Here is a 16,534-nt window from a genome sequence, read left to right as displayed (position 1 = left end):
AATATAACCTTGTTAAATTTTAAATTAATTTTACATTGCACTATAATTTCGTAGCTTGAAGCCCATTCACACCCGCACCTTCTTTCACCTCTACCTACCACGGAAAAGTCCGTAACACTACCAATACCCAATGTCTTTATTCTGCCGAACCGGCGGAAATCAAGAGCGCGCCTCTAGCTGTGTAAGAATTATGTATTTTTTTATAATGTTGTGTTGTCCGCTTTTCGTTACTAGCTTTGATGTTTCGCCATTTTTGTGTATTCTCATCACTTTGTGAAGGGGTAGCGTGCCTGCCTCTTACACGGAAGCCCCGGGTTCGATTCCCGCCAGGTCAGTTATTTTTACCTGGATCTGAGGGTTGGTTTGAGGTCTACTCAGCCTACATGATAACAGTTGAGGAGCTACCTGACGATGAGAGGGCGGCCCCGCTCTAGAGAGCCAACAATAACGGTCTCGCCGTGCTGACCACACGACACCTCAGAATCTGCAGGCCTTTGGGCTTAGCAGCGGTCAGTTGGTAGGCCATGGCCCTTCGGGACTGTTACACCATGCTTTTTTATAACTTGGTGAAACGAATTATGTTTCGGTGGCGCGCATAGTAAAACTGTTATCGACAGAATGGAATTACAGTTGCACATGTAAATAAATAGGCTTACATGTGTATAACTTAATCGTCTGTTAATAACAGGTAATGTTCTGACATAAAATGGATTAATAGTCCATAAACAACGTTAAATGGAACTGCGCAGCCACACTCACACTAGAGGAATAAACGTGTCCTCATGTATAAACAAGATGTTGGCAGTTACGTCAGTTTATCGCAGTGACAGATAGCACTCTGTGTCTGTTGGCAGTATTTTCCGAGTTGTGAACATGGGAAGTTCGTTGTTAACCACGTACACCAACCGCAATCTGCGAACTCCAAACAGAAGTGTGATACAGTCTCCAAGCACGCCAGATTCTTCTTCCTTCTTCTCGGAATGTAGCACTTCAACTCACAGGATATTAGGTAAGTAGCACTTGATCCACTTCCTGGCATACAGAGGGAGGTGGTACACAGTTTCATTTACCTAAGCTACAAGATAACCCCTGACGGTGACTGCAGTCGTGAAATTAAATATACACTTGTTCCTTGGTGTCGAACACACGCATTCGAACTACGGTGCTGGAGAAAACACCTTAGAATTCCGTAGACTGCATAGAGATCTAATAAGCGCATTTTACAAAAAATAATAACATAGGCTGATTGTTGAAAGGCCAAATACTGAAGCCAAAAATGAAGTGGGCCTACCTCATACGCTGAAGAAAATCCGTTTGTTATTTTTCTGGACCGGGTGAGTTGGTCGTGCGATTAGGCCCGCGCAGTTGTGAGCTTACATCCGAGAGATAGTGGGTTCGAATTCCATTGTCGGCAGCCCTGAAGTGTTTTCCGTGGTTTCCCATTGTTACACCAGGAAAATTCTAGGGCGGTACCTTAATTAAGGTCACGGCCGCTTCCTTCCCACCCCCTAGGTCTTTCCTATCCCATCGTCGCCATAAGACCTATCTGTGTCAGTGCGAAATAAAGCCAATTGTAATAAAAAAAATAAAATTTTGTTGGCCCAGTTTTAAGGACGGAGGGCCTTCCTGACGGTAACACTTTCTAGATAAATGTATTCAGTATTGCATGTTTCTGTGGTAGTCTTTACTGTGATATGTTAGATGTAAATGCAAATTTGTATTGAGAAAACAAGAGTCAATTGAACGCAGTTACAAATTCTCACCCCTAAGCAGGCGAATAATACACCCACGGTATCTCTTGCCTCTCGTAAGAGGTGACTAAAACGGGCGACCAAGAGTTGCTGAACAGAGCTCGATAGATGCAGTCGCTTAAGAGCGGCCGCCGGCCAGTATCCAGTATTCGGGAGATAGTGGGTTCGAACCCCACTATCGCCAGCCCTGAAGATGGTTTTCCGTGGTTCCCCATTTTCACTCCAGGCAAATGCTGGGGTTGTACCTTAACTAAGGCCACGACCGCTTCCTTCCCATTCCTAGGCCTTTCCTGTCCCATCGTCGCTATAAGACCTATCTGTGTCGGCGCGACGTAAAACAAATAGCCGAAAAAAAGATTGTTGAATTTTGAACAATGAGATTACATGTTGTTAGCACAATCACGCGAGGAACACCATAAGTCGACTTTTCTTGCTATTAGTAACACTATGGATCAGTGGGTGGATAAATATGGGTTTACAGTACCCGTCTACAGTATCTGCCTCCATGACGGAAGCTACCCTCTCTCCAGGTTCAATTAGAACATCCCAGGGAGAAAAAGAGGATATCGTCACTGGGGTGTTTCAGCATCTGGTTGTGGACATCATGGGTCTGCGTTTCGAGGAACACCATGGGTCTGGGCGCTGCCTGTCATTAGTACAACTATATGGGCGATACCGTGGGTGTGCGTTGCCCGCGATTAGTACACACAATGTGAGGAACACCGCGGGATACTAAGAGTCCCTGTGATTAGTACAACTATATGAGGAACAGCATGGGATTGTGTAGCCTATGAGTGGCGCCATTATGTAAGAAACACCATAGGTCTCCGTTACCTGTGCGCAGTACGTTACCTGTGAGTAGTGCCACAATGTGAGGAATACAGTGAGTCTACGTTACTTGTCATTAGTACCGCTACATGAGAAATACCGTGGTTCTATTTTACTAGAGATAAGTACCATTATGAGGGGCCTCTTTAGACAAGCATCATCGATTCAGGATTGTGCTTTGAAAACAGCCCCTTGGTTTTAAGTTAGTTTCTGGGAAGGTGAGGCATTGCGGGTCGGATCCACTGATTGTTTTTTATAAGTTAATAATAATTGTTCATCGTCATCTTTTATTCTAGTCAATGGATTGATTTTGAAATTAATTTTAACTTTTAATATTGTGAGATGGATCCGCTAATTATTTTAGATTCATATTTCATCCATTCAATCTTCATCAAGTTTGAATTCTGGTCAGTGCAAGAATTTTGGAATTTTAAATTATTACATTTCGTCCCGTTTTGTGCCATTAGGGGCCAATGATCTAGATCTAGATGTTAGGTCCCTTTAAAACAACGAGCATCATCGTCATCATCATATCATCAAAAATCCCCTGCACAGCCGAGAATTGGATCCGGGGCCCTCTTACTGCTGGGGAAAGACTGATGGTAAGAGAAGAAGAGGGCCGACAACATATGAGATGGATTCACGGCATCAAGGAAGTCTTGGATCTCAATCCGGGAAGTAGTGCGGGAGAGAAGGAAATGGTGCACTTTGGTCTATGGAAGGGCCTGCGAAGGCATTTTATGTGGCCCCTTCGCCGAGTTTTTTTTAAATGTGTTTAAGTTACAGTTCATGTTTTTCGTAGATACCTAAAAATATTGTTAGTTAGTTATAATTTAGTTATAATTTAGTTATAATTTACGGGGAAAGGAAAATCTCTGAATTATTCGTAATTTTCTTCTTGACGTGATGTTCCTTTCACTGGGCTGTAAGAAAGTTATAAGATGTATAATTACTCCCGCCTTAAAATGAGGTAAGAATTAGACTTTATCCATTCGTTTCTTTGGATTACAGCTGCAGACTTCCCCGGAGAGTGAAGGACTTGCTGTATTTCACGGGTGATTCTCTAGGTACAATTATTTTGGGACATACAGAAGATATGGCCAGTTTACAACCGTAATAATAATAATAATAATAATAATAATAATAATAATAATAATAATGTCGTGTGGCTATTTCTAGACGAGTGCAGCCCTTGTAAAGCAGACCCTCCGATGAGGGTGGGCGGCATCTGCGATTTGTAGGTAACAGCGTGTTATTGTGATGGACGATAGTGTTATGTGTGGTGTGTGAGTTGCAGGGATGTTGGGGACTGCACAAATACCCAGTCCCCGAGCCAGGGACATTTTAAGGTTAAAATGTCCAACCCGGCCGGGATTCGAACCCGGGACCCTCTCGACCAAAACCCAGAACTCTAACCATTTAGCCATGGAGCCGGACACAGTCGTAAAGTGCTGTGGGAGTTCATTGTGGTTTATTACTTTAGTGTGAAAATTCTTACGAATTACTGATATTTCAAGTCATTTTACTAATTTATTTGTGAACGAAAATGTCCCTTTCCAGACGTAGCGGAGTGTGTGTCATGCTGTGAGGCGCACACCTCTCTGATAAGTTTATCCAAAGTTACAGAAAACTGTTTAATTTTCTCAATTTCTTTTGTATTGCGTGTCAGGTTATGTTTGTGTGAGTCGTTGGTTAATGGTTTGGTGATCCAAGAAGGGACCATCTCGTGTGTGGATGTATTTACTGTATGTCTTAGGGGAGGACGGGGAAGGGTGTTTTTTTGAAAATAATGTGGTCCGCAGTTCGTTTAGGAATCTGCCATTCGGCCCGTCCGCAGATTAAGTTGAGCACCGCTGGTCTATAGGGTCACGAAGAGTCGGAATCGACTAAACGACTACTGGCATACACTTTTGTTCCACAAAGAATGGATTAGTGCTCTCTGTCGTCCGTGGTCTGAAGTTCTGTAGCCACTGGTTGCTTTCGCCCTCATTTGCCGCGAGCCTGTGCCCGCAGGTGCGAGATCTTTCCTCTCCTTTCGCTAGCTGTAAGACAGCAGTGAGTGGAGATTGACACTGTGCGAATAATGGCTGGTTATTTCGGTTTCACGCACTGAAAATAATAATAATAATAATAATAATAATAATAATAATAATAATAATAATCTATATATTAAGAGTTCACTAAAAACAGATTTGGCAAATTCGTCCGTCCGTTCTACTGGACCGATTTGCTTAATTTTTGTTATATTCTCTTCTGAATTACCTGCCGGTGAATCATGAGACATGAATACGTCGTAAAATTCAGCCAACTTTCAGTAATCATAAAATCAAATCATTAAATGATCACTCCAATAATCGCAGGCGATGGCGTACCCTAAAATCCGTAATACATTCTGTACTTAGCAGGTTGCTAAGCGACTAACACTTTCATATATTCTGATTTATGTGATTTTCATCCTTAGTAATGTCATTCCATGCAGCCAGGTTTGATTACTACCAGTCAAGTCAGAGAGTATACACTTTCTCTGATCACGGAAAATACAATTCCCTGCTAGATTCTCCTTGATTCTCTAACTTTTCCCAGCTTCCATTGTATTCAGCAGATGGCAGAGCGTTCCTAATAACTTACATGCTGCTAAGTAAAAATAGTCTACGTACAAACAGATCCCGTCGTGGCATACGCCTTAGACATTATCCGGGAACACCTATCGAAGGATAACCTTGCTACACTAGAAAGAGTGAAGGCCATGTATCTACAAAAGTTCTCTGCGTGGTTAAAAACCCTCCTTCGAGACTAACCTATGAGCTCACAAGACAACCATTCTATGTACAAGAACTGAGCTTTAAAATACAATTTCCTTCTATGACACAGTATCAAGCTTTACATCAAGAACTGCAAGATAAAAAAGCGAATTTATGGATAGATTTTTACCAAACGGACGGCACATATAGGTACCATTTACATACTGAATGTATTTTGTACCATCCATTGTAATTGGGGATATACCCTGTTATGGATGTATTAATAAATAAATAAATAAATAAATGATGGTAGATAAATTCTACGAATTGCGGCATACCATAACGCGCTTCTTGTTAAATATTCATAAAACCATTGAAAAGGACAAACAAAACAATATGACTATGACAAGCATATCAAGACGAGTTATCTGACCTATTTATACCAAACGCTGTGGAGCAGAAAGGGTCCTCTAATAATAATAATAATAATAATAATAATAATAATAATATTGTTACGGGATACCGTGGTGGGCAGAGCTGAATCAATGTGCGGGCCTGAACGGGGCGATATTGAGCTCGATAGCTGCAGTCGCTTAAGTGCGGCCAGTATCCAGTAATCGGGAGATAGTGGGTTCGAACCCCACTGTCGGCAGCCCTGAAGATGGTTTTCCGTGGTTTGCCATTTTCACACCAGGCAAATGCCGGGGTTGTACCTTAAGGCCACGGCCGCTTCCTTCCACTTCCTAGGCCTTTCCTATCCCATCGTCGCCATAAGACATATCTGTGTCGGTGCGACACAAAAAAAAAAATTCGGTCGATACTAGTCAGTCAAAAGATTAATTTAAAACTTTACAATTTCAGGTACCAATTTGCTTACAAGTTAGGTGATAACGTTTAGAAAATCAGAACAATCAACAAAAATAACACATTAGCAACCCTGAGCTTGCAGCTCCCTAATTATACATTCTCAAAGAGTGCTGCGGCTCCTGAGAACAGTCAAGGAGACGAACCTCCCAATTTCTTTTACATCACCAGGAGACAGAGTATTCAAAATACACTCTCTTCCAAGAGCACTTTTTTGCTCCATAAAATTATCTTGGAGACCACTCTCCAAACATTACAATGTTACAGCCTTCCAACGACACGATTCAATATTTACACTAACACTCCTACATGAATAGGAGGAGCATCTATGCTGTATAAAATTTACACTTAGGAAACTATGTCCAGAAATTTCCAGGCCTGTCAAAGGCTCAACCTACATTTTGCATACCCCAACAGTATTCACTGTCTTCTATGTGTAACAGTCTAACATCTTTACACAAAAGGAATGAAACAGAAAGTCACAGGAGTATCGAATACCCGATCTACCGGGCCCTTGGGGAAACTAACAGGTTAAAGTTACTGGCCCAAAAATCAAAATGATGTCGAGGCAGACACTTGCACTCCTTGAAATTTGCAATTAAAAGCTTAAAACTCTATTTGGGCTTCTGGCCCGAAGTTACAGAGGCTAAGTCTGTACTACCGAGGTGACTAGATGGAGGGAATATTTAAATTACAAGGATTTCAAACTGAAAAAGGTTACAAAATCATAGGCACCTCAAAACCTAGTTGGGAGGGAACGCGAGAGGGTATCACACTCTCTATTCACTAATTTCGGCTAAGTACTTTTGACTTGTTTGTTTAGAAAATTAAAGTGAATATTAGTAAAGACTAGAAACCTTCCCCTCGAGCTAGATTTCAAAGACTATCACTTAATAAAATCCGGACTGCCATTACGTTGAGCTCATGGACTGCTCGATGATGGACGAGGCACCTCGCCCAGTTTTTAAACACACACACGCACTAGACTGGAGCGATGAATAAGACCACCTGGTTCGAAAAATGTGCCAGCTTTTATACCCGAAAGGATGGTTCTAGAAAGCTCTGGGCTAAGGTCCGACACGCCCCCAATTTTCATTGGGTATTTAAATAGATACAAGACAGAGCTTATTGGCTGAAAATATACAACATTTTCTATTGGCCAACATCCAAAGTTGGCGGGAAGGGATAGAAGTGTTGCAAACTTTAACACACCAAAACAAAGAATAAACAATTCAGTTTAGTAAACCTTAAAATAACAAATTACTTTGCAATACTAATAGTCTCTCTTCACACTAGAGGACATAACATAAGTTTTTTGGTAGAGACATCTGTAGAGAAAAGTCCAAACTTCTTGTATTAGTTCTTGCAACTTTAAGATAGCAGATAGCGTTCTTCCAGGCGCTTGATTTAAATGAACGGGCGCGTGTACCTCCCGGTACAATAATAATGAGACTTCTACATGTCCTGCATTTAAAGAGACTTACTTACAGTATTTATTAGTAAATTAGCTGCTGTAACTACGATATAATTCAGACTGATTACATTTAACTTCGTGCTTGCAATCTCATGCATATCAGATGACGTAGTTTACATTTGATTTGTCATTATTATTGATTCATTCGTTATGCCCAACCATAAAGTGCGTTTGAAGTTATTAGCACTTTCTTTTTTGTTTTTCTTCTTCCCTTCCCAATATCTCTTCATCCTCTGGCTGTGTTCCTTTTTACGTTGTTCAGTCCATTCTGTATTTAGTTGAGTGGGCTGCGCAGAAAATTGCTGTTTGTGAATTAGATTCTGAATTTTATTCTAACTTTGAGTGGTTTCTTCATTAATGCCAATTTCATTTAGGTCTTCACTGATTTCTTTTAGCCAGTTCTTTTTTAATTTTCTTTGATAAGGCTAAGTTATATATTAGACTCACAAATAAAATGTTAAAGTCCATAAAATTTTAATCGCCGTTTCCTGTTTTTATCTGTGATTTTTTTCTGTAACTTGATATATTTCATGTGATTTCTTTTTCATTCAAATTTAATTTTCGTATTTTGATGCTAAGATTTTCCTGAGAATATTTTTTCTTGTTTTTCCATCATCTTTATTCGAGATTTGCCACCAGTTATAATAGTTTCAGATGCATAAAGTGCTTCTGTCTTAACTACTGTGTTATAATGCCGTAATTTTGCTTTTTGTGATAGTTCTTTTTAGTATCTGATCCAGGTAATTTTGTTTGCTCTTTGAAGTTTTGCTAGTTTGCTCATTAACATGATGAACAAACAGATTTATTATATTATTATTATTATTATTATTATTATTATTATTATTATTATTATTATTATTATTATTAAAATAATAAAATTATAAAACACAAGTGATCAGAAAGTGTTATGTATTTTGGCTTCATATGCTGAAGAAAGTGCGTTTCTTCTCCATTCATTGCGGTCGGTGTTTTACTGTCGGATGCCTTGCGGAGGAATGTGTTCCAAAAGAGTCAAAGGAATAAGCCATATGCAGGTTAAAAATCCCAAGCCCGGCCGGGAATCCAACCTGGAGCCCTTTGAACCAAGGCCATTACGCTGACCACTCAGTGATGGAGCCGGACAAAGTTGTCCGCCTCTGTGGTCTTCTGCTTAGTGTGATTAGCTGCCATCCCCGGAGGCCCGGGTTCGATTCCTGGCTCTGCCAGGAAATTTGAAAAGTGGTACTAGGGCCGGAACGGGGTCCACTCATCCTCGGGAGGTCAATTGAGTAGAGGGGTGTTCGATTCCCTCCTCAGCCATTCTCGAAGTGGTTTACCATGGTTTCCCACTTCTCCTCCAAGCAAATGCCGGGATGGTATCTAACTTGAGGCCACGGCCGCTTCCTTCCCTATTTCTTGTCTATCCCTTCCAAACTTCTAATACACCCACAAGAACCCTGTTCAGCATAGCAGGTGAGGCCGCCTGGGCGAGGTACTGTCATCCTACCCAGTTCTATTCCCCGACCCAGAATCTCACGCTCCAGGACACTGCCCTTGAGGCGGTAGAGGTGGGATCCCTCGCTGAGTCCGAGAGAAAAACCTACCCTGGAGGATAAACAGATAAAGAAAGAAAGAAAGAAAGAGAGTCGGCGCATCTGGTGGCAAAATGAGAACTTCATACACACAGTTTAGAACAGGGCCTCTCAGGGTGCATGCGCCCGGTGCATGCACTGTGCAGGGTGCAAAAGACGACTTCGCTTGGTTGCCCATAGTGCAGACCCCACTCCTGGATATGGAGTAATAGCGCTGTCTCTCTCTTTCCCCACGCCTGTCTCGCTCGCTCCCCCTCTCTCCCTCTTCCTCACTTGCTCCCTAGCGCTCCAAATCTGAGCCGAGTTGAGCCGAGCTTAGCCGAGTAACCCAGAGACGAAGCGTTGGACCGAGCCGAGGCGAGCCGAGCCGAGTGGAACTGATGCACTGTGCACAGGAACTCTGCGCCGCTGTTTACACGCATGAGATTTTGGGCGTTTGAGAGGCCCTGGTTTAGAATATCAAACACTTCATATGTTCACTAGAGCACTAGCACATGCCAGCATGAACGACATGGCAGACTATGAACTTCTCATCACGAAAATTCCACCAACCTGGAGGGGAATAAAACCCAAATTCTTAATACGAGTAAAAGAAGTTAGCATTTAAAACATTCGCACTGGAGTAGTGAATTCTAATCATTTATTAATGTGATATTCTATTAACGGATGCAATAAAATTGTAGAACAAACAATGACCGAGCTCGATAGCTGCAGTCGCTTAAGTGCGGGAGATAGTAGGTTCGAATCCCACTGTCGGCAGCCCTGAAGATGGTTTTCCGTGGTTTCCCATTTTCACACCAGGCAAATGCTGGGGCTGTACCTTACTTAAGGCCACGGCCGCTTCCTTCCCACTCCTAGCCCTTTTTTTTCCCTCGTCGCCGTAAGGCCTATCTGTGTCAGTGCGATGTAAAGCAACTTGGAACTTGGAAAATATGACATTGTCAAGGTCTATGATGCACTCACGGAGAAACAATAACCCAGCGCATGCGCTCTGTTCAGTAAACTCAACTGCCAAGCGACGTCTCGACAGAAATTTATGAATATTTAAAAAATAGTTATAATTATCGTCGAGCATGAACAGTCGTATGCAACTCGCCTATAATGGTAAGTAAGACACTCGTATGGAAATTATAAAACTTGCTTCACTCGTTTTATAAACATATTCGTGTCTGAATTATTGCCATTATAAGCTTGTTGCATAATGTAGACTACTATTGAGCTCTTTAAGTATTTAGGCTTCTTCAATCGTTAAATCACTAGCGTTTCGCCCCAGTGTAGCAGTGGGTTAATCAGTTGGAATGCTACTCCTTTCCAAGACGCTGGCGCTAGCGCGCCGTTGAGACATCACTGCAAGTCTCTTACGTAGGACAGGCACAAATGGAGGCACATGCTTCCCCTAGTGCACCAACACTGCATTGTCCTGTTTTTAGCTTGCATGAATGTCAGAGTGAATGAGTGCAAGTATGATTTACAATATAGCTGTTGTTAGGAAATGTAGATAGATAATCATTAACAAAATAACTACCGGGCGAATCGGCCGTGCGGTTAGGAGTGCGCAGTTGTGAGCTCGCATCTGGGAGATAGAGGGTTCGAACCTCACTGTCGGAAGCACTAAATATGGTTTTCCGTAGTTTCCCATTTTCACACCAGGCAAATGCTGTACCTTAATTAAGGGCACGGCCGCTTCCTTCCCATTCCTACGCCCTTCCTGTCCCATCGTCGCCATAAGTTCTATCTGTGTTAGTGCCACTAAAGCAAATAGCAAAAACAAAACAACATAATATTACTCTACATCACTGTGCCCTGTTATTTGCGATCTCAATACAGTGTTGCAAATTAGACAGGCATATGGCCTCTCACCACTATGCGTTACAGTATGTGTCTGAGGCAGAAATCAGCCTAAATGTCCTCTCACAGATGGAACACATTAACAGACGAACACCACTGCTTACAAGCTGAAAGCAATCTATGTCTCTCGCCCCTTAAAAGCGAGACATTGAACAGCCTACTATCATTATGAATATTAATATGTCCCTAAGAAAAACGACCGCTTAAACGCACTCCCCCAAATAAAACAACCAATGGGCCTACCCCCGCTATGTGTAACGCTACGCGATCCAAGAGAGGATTTAACCTAAAGGAGCTCCAAAGGAGTGTGGTAAGAGGTCCCACAAACGGAACGAATGTCGATCCCCGCTATGACTGCTAGTGAGTATTTAACGTTAAGAATTTCATTCTTCAGGTTCCGTATTGAATCAAGATTCACAATAAAGAGAGAAAAAGATAAGATCCACCTTTTCAATACTATATATTACGTGAAAATGTTTACATTTCTGTTAAATCATCACGTTTATGAACTTTTGGTACCGGTTTAGACAAAACTATATGTCATCATCAGCCTAGGACAAATTATACAAAGACAATAAAATACATTGATCATGACTCTTAAGAGTAATATCACAGTAGTAATTTAGGAAATATGCGTGATAAAACTAAAATAATATTAACATATATAAGCTTATGGTCATTAATATAATAGTGGTCGTTTTTTTGTATTTATAATTAAAAAGATGACCTGTTAAAAGAAAATTCACATTTTATATTATATATTTGTAGTAAAATATAATTATAAGCTTTTGAATTATCGTGTTTTTATCTGTTGAACAGTCTGGTTCATTTTTGGGGAGGCTTTATAGCCATGTTTGACATGTCAAATATTATTTTAGTTTTTATAACGCATATTTCCTAAATTAGTACTGTGATATTACTCTAAGAGTCATGATCAATGTATTTTATTGTCTTTGTATAATTTGTCCTAGGCTGATGATGACATAGTTTTGTCGAAACCGGTACCAAAAGTTCATAAACGTGATGATTTAACAGAAATGTAAAAAATTTCACGTAATATATAGTATTGAAAAGGTGGATCTTATTTTTTTCCTTCTTTATTGTGCTAGTGAGTACCTGACAATCACTATCTGACTGTGTACATTGTTACCTATGGAATTCAATTACCTATGTAACCCAATCATCATGTATTATTGTGTGTATGGTCATTGGCTGCGATAAATAAATTATTTTTTTAATATTATTTTATTCCACGAATTGAGGTAATTTCTAGAGACTATATACAGTGTTATCTTTCAAATTATTTGACTATGTACTGTATGCTGTGGTTAAATGTAAGAGACACACACAGAAGCATAAAATAAATACATAAATAAATATATTGAGAGGAAACTCGCGATTTCATTCATACGATTGTGAGTTGTGGGGAAACATTGCCAAGCTCAAAGACTGTTGTATATGAACAGCTCACACACATCCACGTCCCTTTCTGTGCAAGCATTGTATATTTATTCCGCGACATGTGTCTCGCGGCCTCGCGCTGTAGAGATGACTAATCTGAGGAACTAAATCGCACACACAAAAGTTATTTTGTGTGTAACACACGAAATGAATAATTTAGTTGTTTACCTTTATTTGTTGTGACACAAACCTGACACTCGAACTGACTCGCAGTAGACACAGATACAGTATTATCCGCGCACTTTTTAGTGATAGATTTTTGTACTCGTTGGAGAAGTAAGAAGGGTTCCGTCAATACTGCCAACTGAACGGAAATGAAATCTGAATTGAATCGATAATATGATCGATCGATATGAATTTTATAAACCTTTATTATTTTAAGCAAACAACTGTGTCACACACACAATATTTAATACTATATAACATTTCCCGTTGCGAAACTTGTTCCTAGCATGAATTCTATAGTTTGGCTTTGCTGTGTAAACAACAACAGTACGAGTACTTAAAGTGTACGCCAGATGTCGCACAGCGATGATAAGAGATTCTTAGTTTGTGTTTCAAAGGTTGCCAATACGAATCTCGAAGATAACCAAAGTCGACCGCTTCAGCACTAGGGTGTAAATCTATCACTAAAAAGTGCGCGGATAGTACTTCACTGTGCTGTGCTCGCTCTAATGAACTCAAACTGTACGAAATATCTACCAACGAAAAATGTTACTCATATGTTTCTTTTAAATTTCACTGGTTCCAGTTTTGTCACGTATTTCATTATTTAATTCATTTTTTTTACTTATTGTATATTATATTCTGACTTTACTGCATGACTTTTAATCGAAAACTCATATTTTTTTAAATAAAGAGAAATAACTTTGAAGTCGGTTTTCTTGGTAACTTATCTAAACTTTTATCCTCCTGACCACACGCCTTTTAATCGGAAGCGAATACATAAACTTATATATATATAACGAAAGTTTTGTATGTACATTACTGAAAATGAAAACCTACAACCTGTTTTCCAGTCATTAACCGGGTCAAGGATGTAATGAATGAAACATATATAGGCTGTAATTACAATGGAGTCGCCACTCCCAAGGTGATTTATTAATGAGTGATAAATGCTATGAAATGATAATGGAGAGTGTTGCTGGAATGAAAGATGATAGGGAAAACTGGAATACCCGGAGAAAAACCTGTCCCGCCTCCGCTTTGTCCAGCACAAATCTCAGACGGAGTCACCGGGATTTGAATCACGGTATCCAGCGGTGAGAGACCGACGCGCTGCCGTCTGAGCCACGGAGGCTCCACTACGTACATTACTCAGAATTTAAAAAAGTATGGCATTTCTGTATCGCTCGTCTTCACAACAAGGAAATGCACTTTTTAATTTTCCGTCATCTCTGTCCGTTTGTATGGATGGGGACACATCACGAAAAGCTGCTGAAGAGAATTTAATGAAAGTCTGTAGTACTCATTATTCATATATCTTTAATGTACTTTACGTACGATGTGTGTTATATAGATAAGATTTGTTATTTTACGTGTGATTACTCTTATTAATACTACTAATTGTTACCCACGGCTTCGCTCGCAAGGATTTCGTAAGTTGATAAAAATTAATTGCTCCTCAGTACTGCACTAAGACATTATCTGAAAATCCCTAAAGTATAAAAACTCGCCGAAAAATGTCATTTCATTTACGCCAGAACCTCTTTGTAAACCACGTTTGTGGCATTGCCTTTTGGGGCTAAAATGACCAAGCTACTGGCAGAGTTAAATCTGGAACATGCGACAGTCAAAAAAGGGGGTTTCTTTATTTCTAAAGGAGATTACAAATACCAATTTTCACATCTGTAACATTAAGTTTATGAGATATACTGTAGATATACTTATTTTAAAGACTGCCGCACTCCTTGGCTGAGAGTTCATCTTTGAGGCCTTCGGTTCACAGAGTTCCGGTTTCGATTCCAGGCTGAGTCGGATATTTTAATCTTTTGTGATTAATACTTCTGGCTCGGGGACAGGCTGTTTGTGTTTGTCCCAACACTCTCCTCTTCATATTCACTCAACACACCACATTACCAACCACAACAGGAATACGCAATAGTAATTACATCCCTACACATAGGGCTGGCGTCAGGAAGAGCATCCAGTCGTAAAACAGCGCCAAATCCACATGTGCGACACAGTTCGCAACCGCGCCCCCACAGGTGTGGGAAAACCGGTAGAAAAGATGATGATACTCATTTTAAAATATCACCCGCTTTGAAAACAATTTTCACCCCCTTAAGTGGATTTCTGAAAACAAAAAATTTGTGTTATTTTGTTTTAAAGGAGATTCCAAATACCAAAGTTTATGTCACGAGAAAATGGCTGTAGAGAATTTAATGAAAATCGGTATTTAAATTTGGGGAATAAAGCACTAAAGTCTAGGCTATAAATAACTTTATTCGTGCCGGATAAAATTGCAGTTTATGGGAAGGCGCCTAAAATATCATTTTTAAATACATATGTTATTATGGAATTTAACAAAACCTTATTCACAACGTGTACACTTATCAAAAATGCTGTATCCAATTTAGAATTCTGGATACACCAGATAGTTTTAAATAAGTAGAAATTTCAGAATAATTTTCTGTTCCCCGACAATGACTGCAAACTTATGTATGTTCTGAGTTAATGAATTTAAAAATGGATAAAAATTACACAATAAAATGTTTTCTGGTAACGAGTGGAAACTTATATTCTGATCACATGGCTGATAAGCGCGATGTTTTGTTCTAACCACATGACTCTTGAGTGCGCGCGTACCGAGCCAATTGACTGCGTGGTTTTGATCACGTACTGTAGCAGTTAGCTTGAACTGTAGCAGTTAGCTTGCACTCGGGAGATTGTGGGTTCGAACAGACTGTCGGCAACCACGAAGATGTTTTTTTCCGTGGTTTCCCATTTTCACACAAGGCAAATGCTGGGGCTGTACCTTAATTAAGGCCACGGCCGCTTCCTTCCCACTCCTAGCTCCTTCCTCCCTCATCGTCGCCATAAGACCTATCCGTGTCGGTGCGACGTAAAGCAAACAACAGCAGCTTCCTTGCCAATCTTAGCTCTGCCCTATAGCATCGTTTCTAGAAGACTTTTCTGTGTTGAGTTACCGGAAAACAAAACTCTTGAATGCAACCTTTGTTCTGACCACAGATCGTTTAACCGTATTTCTTTTTTCTTCGAATGGCAACAAAATTAAATATATATATTCTGTATAAATAAAATCATTACGACCGTGTGTCTGTACATTGATTATTTTGGCGAAATTTTCGTTCAGTTATCCGTTTCAGGTGTATAATTTTTAGCTTTGGTGTCAGTCTGTTTGTTTGAGTTCTTATAACTTGAAAGTTACTGGATATATTTCTATCGAACTTCATATTTAGAATCCACCTATCCTTGGGTAGGTTTTAGGACCAAAGTCGTTTCTAAATCCGTGAACTGATTGGGGGGTTTATGCGGAACCGAAAACGTAATTTTGAACTCCTATAAGATATACACAACCAAACTTAATGGAAATATACCTGCCTTAATGGAAATCAATTTATAAAACATTTTTTCTCATGTGCATCATTTTGATACGGGGATTAATAAGGTATATATCTTTAATGGACTGTTTTACAGCGTGTCATGTCATATCAAGGTGGATATAAAGCCATTTACTTTTTCGATAGAACTGATAATAAGAGAGGTTATCATCAACGATTGGTTTCATTAGTTTTCACCCACAGCGGCACTGCTGATTTCAGATCAACAACAATATGTAACCGAGAAGTAGGGAGAATTACGCACAACTTCTGACTAAGAACTGTACCGTTATATAAATTGTGATTGTCCTCACTGTTGTCTCCACTTCGTTCAGCTTTATCGAACTTCGCGTTACTGCCACGTCCTGTCGCAGAAGAATATGAGTTTAACATGCCGTATTAAACGTTTGAATACAGGCATGTAACTTCGCAT

At 40.1% G+C, this 16,534-nt stretch overlaps 1 protein-coding gene across 1 annotated transcript in view; it reads left to right on the top strand.

Moving 5' to 3' along the window:
* The first annotated feature begins 863 nt into the window (after positions 1-863).
* LOC136871595 (serine-rich adhesin for platelets) overlaps positions 864-16,534 on the top strand; it is a 387,706-nt gene continuing 372,035 nt past the window's right edge. The window contains exon 1 of the mRNA XM_067145041.2: positions 864-1,009. Coding sequence (XP_067001142.2) covers positions 874-1,009 — 136 coding nt within the window. The 5' untranslated portion in view covers positions 864-873. The remainder of the gene's footprint in view (positions 1,010-16,534) is intronic.

Source organism: Anabrus simplex, chromosome 4 (assembly GCF_040414725.1).
Source record: "Anabrus simplex isolate iqAnaSimp1 chromosome 4, ASM4041472v1, whole genome shotgun sequence".
Lineage (NCBI taxonomy): Eukaryota > Metazoa > Arthropoda > Insecta > Orthoptera > Tettigoniidae > Anabrus > Anabrus simplex.
This window is presented reverse-complemented; position numbering and strand designations above follow the sequence as displayed.